At 36.5% G+C, this 7,877-nt stretch overlaps 1 protein-coding gene across 1 annotated transcript in view; it reads right to left on the bottom strand.

Annotated features, from left to right (window-relative positions):
- Positions 1-7,877, bottom strand: part of fras1 (Fraser extracellular matrix complex subunit 1) — a 303,582-nt gene that overhangs the window by 96,814 nt on the left and 198,891 nt on the right. Inside the window, 1 exon segment of the mRNA XM_028805595.2 lies at positions 4,865-5,135. Within this exon segment, the coding sequence (XP_028661428.2) occupies positions 4,865-5,135 (271 nt within the window).

Raw genomic sequence — 7,877 nt, 5'->3', positions numbered from 1 at the left:
ACCGTGGCTGATGTTAGTGGACTTGCTGGCCAACCATAAGCGTTACCTGGTAGGTAACCACCCATACAATCAGACTGTGATTCAGACTACGAATGCCGTGAATGTAATTACCCCGATCTACATGCTAGAGAAAACCTCAATGAAGAAGAAACAGTGTGTAAGCATACATATTAACACATGTGCAATTAAACGTGTGCATTTACGGGGTGATTTCTCAGGTTTAAAAGCTCGCCTTTTATTAAAAATGTAAATGCAAACTGTTTTCATTCTGAAGGGCACAAACCACGTTGGATTTCAGCCGTTAAATGCGCAAAAATGTCGGTACACCAGATAAATAAGCGCAACATATTATCAGTTGTATTGTATGCTTACAATACATATAGAAATGTGTTAATCGTTAACTAATAGTATGGGATGGTGTTTTTCGACTCGCGCCTTGATTTAAACGATTCCATGTCTTGGTGGGTTTGCGTAGCTTATTGTCAATATCTTTACACCTGTTTTTAAGACTTATTGACTGAAACGGGCTTTCACGAAAAAAGTTAGGGCTTTGCTACAGGATATACCCTCCACAAGTTAAGGAAGTAAAAATTAAGGTATATATTTCTGTTTTATTTAAACCTTTTAAGTTCGTATGCATAACCCCATTTGGCTGTTTTAGTTTTTTTTTTTTCTTTCTTCAGTAATATTTAATCTCCTTAAAGAAAAACAACATATGCATTTTACTTTTTTTGTATCTCTTTAGTAATATTTTAGTGTAAAAGGATAACCAGTATTTAAACCTTTTATGTTACTTTATAAAGTTATTTTACACAATGTTGAAAAATTAATAAGAAAGCTACATATTTTGGCAGCTGCTGCTTTAATTTTCAATGAAATGAAAAAAGCTCTCCAAGAGAAAACCTCAATGAAGAAGAAACAGTTTGCACTATCTAAAAAGGAGAAACCCTCATTTATAAAGGTTTGCTGCAGATGACTTGACTGAAAATAAATTAATACTTCCTATGTGTATAATACATATTTATCTATTTGACTTATGCCTTTATTCCAGCAACTTGCAACATCTGAGGTACAATTTGTTACATTACTTTTGTTTTTTGCAGCACAGGCAGGTGAAGTGACTTCCTCAGGGTCACACAGTGGTGTCAGTACCAGGATTTGAACTGACAAGCTCCGGGTTTGCTGAAATATTACTGAAGAAAGAAAAAAAACGAAAACGGGCAAATGGGGCTATGCATACAAATGTCCATCCATCCATTATCCAACCCGATATATCCTAAATACAGGAGCCAATCCCTGCCAACACAGGGCACAAGGCAGGAAACAAACCCCGGGCAAGGTGCCAGCCCACCGCAGGGCGCACACACCCACACACCTGCATGTCTTTGGACTGTGGGAGGAAACCGGAGTACCCGGAGGAAACCCAGACAGACACGGGGAGAACATTCAAACTCCACGCAGGGAAACGAACCCGGGTCTCCTAACTGGCACCTTTCACTGCGCCACCATACCGCCCGCATACAAACTTAAAAGGTTTAAATAAAACAGAAATATATACCTTTATTTTTACTTCCTTAACTTGTGGAGGGTGTATCCTGTAGCAAAGCACTTTTTTCATGAAAGCCCCTTTCAGTCAATAAGCCTTAAAAACAGGTGTAAAGCTAAACTTGCAGCACCGCTATTCAATTACACTTGCCTAACGCCTCCCCTAAGGGGAGATACTGTGGGATCTGGGCATCAGTCAAAGCACCAATCGCAGGCCCGATTAGAAAGCGGGAAGCTGTGATTTGTCGTCTCCCTCCCATGTAACAATCACAGTCCGTGTTACAACGCACTATGTATGTATGTGTGTATATATGTTGATATGTGTATATATATATATGTATATATATGTGGATGTGTATATGTATATATATATATATATGTATATATATGTATATGTAGATATGTGTATATGTAAATATGTATATATATGTATATATGTATATGTATATATATGTTTACATAACTTCTTTAACACACTACTTCTCCGCTGCGAAGCACAGGTATTTTGCTAGTAAACAATAAAAGGAAGTTGATCGAGTGACATACTGGCAAAGAAACTCGAAAGTTCAAATTCATAAAGTTGTACAGTGACCAGAACAAATAAAAAGTGGTCAGATATCAAAGTCATCATGAAAAGGCTAGTTGTAGCCCACTGTCTGAGTGTCATATGGAAGTGTATTAGGGTACAGAGAAAAGAAAAACAAAATAGAGACACAGTGGAAAAAAATGTCCAAATGTCAATTTTAATCTCGAAATTTCCACTTTAATCACATACTTTATTTTGTCATTAAAGCAGAACGTCATAAACTTCATCTTAAAATCATTTAATTTACTAGATTCTCAGATCCCATAGCAACTAAAGTAGCATGTTACATGCTTCGTATTCTATGTGTACTTCTATGTGTTCTATGTTTGTAATCACTATGTTTTTCTTAAACAGGCTTTCTCTTCCACCAACAAGACACAGAATACATTACATTCATGAAATTACAGCTCTCTGAACAATGTAAATACTAAGATGTATACTTGATATCATTTTCATTATGATAGGAATTAAAGCATGTATTAAACATGGGGACACGATGGTGCAGTGGTAGTGACGAGCTGGCACCCCATCCAGAGATTGTTCCTGCCTCCCGCAAGATGCTTGCATCACCATGTACGATCTTCGATGAAATAATTTATTGCAGCAGTACTGTCTCTCTCAAACGTACTAACCCCCGAATTCCTGTCCTTCCATTTCTTTCTGTAAGTAACCAATCGACACACAATCAGCTCTGTAACAGATGTCAAGCCATCTGTAAGTTTAGAGCGCAGATTCTTCAAAACATTTACTGAACATTGAAATATCTTTGTAGTACATATTTAATTATTCCCATCCATCAATCCTTCCAGGGTCGCACCAATCCCAGCAAGCATACAGTGCGACGCAGGAACAATCCCTGACCGGAGCGCCAGCTATTGCTAGCGCTGTGTCACCATGTTCTCACATGTCTAATTATTAACAATATATATTATTTAAATTAAGTTAAAAATGTATCTGTATAATGTAATATACATATTTTACTGCATTTCATCTTAAAAATGATATTAAGAGCTCCAAGATGATAGTGCTTAGAAATCTAAATTGACTTACAAGCCAGCCATAATCATATGTAAATACGCGATTTATAAAGTGGTTCAGGTTGTGCAATATTATAACTGTAGAGCAAGTTTACAATGAGGTGATTGTATTTATAAGTACAAACAGTTCTACCAGGAGCACTTGATGGACTGATTGAGTGCATTTAGAGCTCCTGGCATTAAACCGTTTCTGAACCATGAAGTCCCTGCAGGAAAGGCTCTGAAGTGTTTGCCATATTGTACGGGCGAAGTTAAAACAGACTGTCTGCATGGCTGAGGCAGCATGTGCTAGATGCTGTATCCGGATAATCCAATCAGCTGCTGTAGAGCTGTGACTCCACACTCAGATACAGTGGGTTAAACACTCTGAATGGTGCACTAAGAGTGACAATGCTAAAGCAGCTATGGTATTTGGAATAGTTTGGCCGTTCTGTGCATCATTATATAGTTACCGGCTGATTACAATCAGATGCCTTAAACTAGTAAACGATATGCGGTTAATTTCAGTGTATTTGATAAAGCCGCGTCAGGGATGTGGATCTAAAAAAGAAAGGCAAACCACACAGGAACAGTAACACTGCTTTAATGCTGGGTGCCGGCAGTTTGCAAAACCAAGCACAGAACTTGCGTACGCAAGGGATAGAGCTGGTGTGAAAATGTGCATGGCTTTACAGCAAGTTTAGTTTTTATACATCGCGATGTGAGCGTGGAAACTGGTGTATGCATCATTTCTATGCGTATACACCGTTTATATATGAGGCTCCAGGTCAGCAGGTTAAAATCACTTACCACTCTTAAGTGGGAAGCAGCAGGAACAAATAAATAACTTGGGTGCTTACTGTTATACATATACAATAAAACTGACATACTTTATACACTCAAAAGCATACAGTAAATAGCAGTTCATTCAAATATCCTCCTGTACTTTATCATGTTTAGTATACTGTATAGAATTGTGATATATGATAAGATATGATTGTGATATCCCTTTTAAATAAAACTGAGAGACCAGGGGAAAATAAAGGTTCAAGTAAAACGTGTAAAAATAACAATCAAAAAATAAACTTTTAAACATTATGTTTTTAAAGGATACACAAATATGATAAACCTTTGAAAATAGCTTAAGCTAACTCAACAAGTAATAAAAAACTGTCTATTTGAAGAAAATACATTGAATGTAAATGTACAAGTTCTGGAAAACTTTTCCATTTACTTAAAAAAAGTCTTTTTTTTGCTTGACATTTAAAATTTTCTTATAAAGGTATTTCAACACAAGTTTACTGTACTTTATCAGACCTCACAGTAAGAATACAGAAGAGATGGTGGAATGTAGTGCTTGAGTTACCTGAAGAAAGAACAGTTGAAATTATTGTAATATAACTGAGTCACTTATTATAAAGTTTCTCAAGTGTCTGGGTTGAAGAAATCTAGTTTAAACATCAGACATTTACACAGCAGTAAAAAGTGAACATGCTTTCATCTATATAACCATATATTGTACATGTTATAAAATATGTATTTGTGCTGACCTTGACACACTTCTGACACATACTTAATTGTACCTGTTTGCACTCAACAAGAATATGTTTTCAAAAGGTGATTGCATAGGTACAATAATTAAAGCAAAATATTTCAGCAATTGTTTCTTTAAGGAAGAGCTAATATTCTCATAAAACTGAATACATGAAGAACTCACTTTGACTTTTCCTGGGAATGTATAAACCTGACTGCTTGCTCCTGCAGATCTGATAATGTAAATGTGTCATCAACACTCATTGGTACTTGCTTTCCTTTGACAATCTTCACCAGCTTCCCATTGTTGGGAAGTGAAACAATGTAGAAAACAAACTGGTCAGGAATGGTATCCAGGTCCTGAATGCTCATAAATGACAAATCTAAGGGTTTGACTCCACCGATCTGCACTATAAGTGTTCCATTCACATGCAGTATTGGTGGATGACTATTAGCTGGAAGACAGAAATGAGCAGATTTAGTGAGTATAAAGATACAAGAACTGCATTATTTCTTTCCAACATTGAACACTTAGTAATTTCAGAAACAGACAGAGGTTCTAGGAACTATTATAAACACTGCTCTAATGTTCAATGTTTCTGTAATGTAGTATATTAAAAACCCTGTGGGAATTCAAAATATTTTAATTACATGGAAAAATCAATACCCAAGTGACCTACTAATTAAGAAAACATTTCTACATAATACAAAAAAATGTATATATGATTTTTGTAAAAATTATTAATGTGGGATGTCTACATTTTTAGGTTCTGTTGACATTAAAAAGGTATTACCCTAAGTTCTTGTCTATAAGCCGGACTCATGTATTAGCCGGAGACCAAAAATCATACGAATTTTTAAAATAAAATCGTATCATAGATAAGCCGGACTCATGGATAAGCCGAACGTACTATAACCTATAACTAATAGAAGGGAGGGAGGTCAGTGGTCTCACTCGCGCCCATTTAATTTCTTTAAGGGGGGAGAGAGTGTGAGATATTGCCGTCTCTCTCACTCCCCGCATGGCGCAGTTGGAGCGGCCGGAGCGCGTTCTTTCTGCTCTGGGCGTCGCCGAGTCAACACGAGCGCGTAGCGGTCATTTAAATTGTGATTTTATATGTAAGCATATTTAAATATATATCGCGGATTTCTGCGGACAATGGGTCTTTTAATTTCTGGTACATGCTTCCTCAGTTGGTTTGCCCAGTTGATTTCATACAAGGGACGCTACTGGCAGATGGCTGAGAAGCTACCCGGCTTACTGTTCTCTCTCTCTTGCACTGACTATCTGTGATCCTGACGTATGGGGATTGAGCAGGGGGGCTGTTTGCACACCTAGACGATACGGACGCTCGTCTAAAAATGCTGAAAGATTATCTTCACGTTGCTATCTTTTGTAAAGCTGATTCCTGAAAAGACATGCTGCACAGTGCTTCACATACTTAAAAGCTCAAAGGGCACGTATTGATTTTTGACTGAAAAACAAACTCTCCCTCTCTCTCTCTGTCTGCTCCTGACGGAGGGGGTGTGAGCTGCCGCCTTCAACAGCTTTGTGCCGCGGTGCTTCGCATACTTAAAAGCCAAACAGACATATTGATTTGTTTGCTTCACTCCTTTGAAGAGGAAGATATGTTTGCATTCTTTTAATTGTGAGACGGAACTGTCATCTCTGTCTTGTCATGGAGCACAGTTTAAACTTTTGAAAAAGAGACAAATGTTTGTTTGCAGTGTTTGAATAACGTTCCTGTCTCTCTACAACCTCCTGTGTTTCTGCGCAAATCTGTGACCCAAGCATGACAATATAAAAATAACCATATAAACATATGGTTTCTACTTCGCGGATATTCTTATTTCGCGGGTGGCTCTGGAACGCAACCCCCGCGATGGATGTATAAGCCGGACTTATGTATAAGCCGATATTCTATTTTTTCATTTTCACAACTTTTTTCCTTAGATAAGCCGCGGCTTATTGACAAGAACTTAGGGTACTCATATCCTGTATTACTGTAATTGAAAATGTTTTAAAGGCTCCAAATGCAGAGAAGGAGCTTAGATGTTTTTTCTTGCAGTTATTCTTGTCCCAACTGTAACCTCAAAATTTCAAAGAACAGGTACGATATTTATGGTTAATGTGTAAGACAATGAAATATCTATTCAAGCACAGAATTAATTCAGGTGATTTACTGACTCGCATTTCCTTGAATGAGGCATATAATTCTTTTACTGTGCTTTGGGATGCACACTTTCAATAAAACTTTACATCCTGGTGCAGCAAGATTTTTCTCTTCTGAGATCTAATGGTTTCAGATTTAAGGTCAATCAGCTTCGCTACAAATGTTGAATCGATAGCAATATGCCATGAATGGACCTCTGCAGTAGAGTTTTAGGAAACTCAGAACGCTGCCTTAAAAACAAAGATGTGCCTCTGTACCGCAGACCCACTTTCCATGTATAAATTATTTTTTTCTCTTTCAGTATCTGAAAACCTTGATAAGTTAAGTTAAATATATGTTCTGAATTAAACAACTAAAATACACCTTGACAGCCAGATGATTATGTAATTTATAAATTTATAAAGTTGACTACGTGCTAATTAAAAAGATACAAACAAAACAAAAAAATCACAACAATAACTAGGTTTTAGGTATTTAATAACATCAAAGGCTATGCTACACAAACTTCTATTCACCTTGAAGCTATACTACAAAATGTGTGGAAAAAATTCAACTTGCTTGTAACATTTCATCTGTTATCTTTTTCAAGTCACAGGATCATCCTACTTTGCTTTTTTAGATGTCACAGAAAATGTAAAGTTTATTAAGATAAATATTAACAGTAAGTATGTCTTGATTCAGGTGTGTGCCTAGGATCCTGGTACAAATTATGCATGCCCCCATGTGTTTGGGTGCATTTTCCTCCAGTGACTGTGGTTTTTTTTTCATGGTCAAAAGACATTCTGACTTTTGACTTTAAATTAACTGTCAGTAAGCTTGTGAAACATCTATCATTTTTAAAGTTTCTCAAACACAATCTGGAAAAGCAGGTAAGAAAATTACTGCACATCCTAACATAATTATAGGTATCTGCTTTATCAGAATTCATTCCATTACATCAGAATTCCACTAAAATACTAGTATAATCTTGAAAATGGTTAATTAAAGCAATAAGTTGATTTTTCATTGAAGTGTTAATTATAT

The sequence above is a fragment of the Erpetoichthys calabaricus genome, chromosome 7, assembly GCF_900747795.2.
Source record: "Erpetoichthys calabaricus chromosome 7, fErpCal1.3, whole genome shotgun sequence".
Lineage (NCBI taxonomy): Eukaryota > Metazoa > Chordata > Cladistia > Polypteriformes > Polypteridae > Erpetoichthys > Erpetoichthys calabaricus.
Note: the sequence above shows the minus strand (reverse complement) of the source record. Positions and strands in the feature narration are given on the sequence as shown.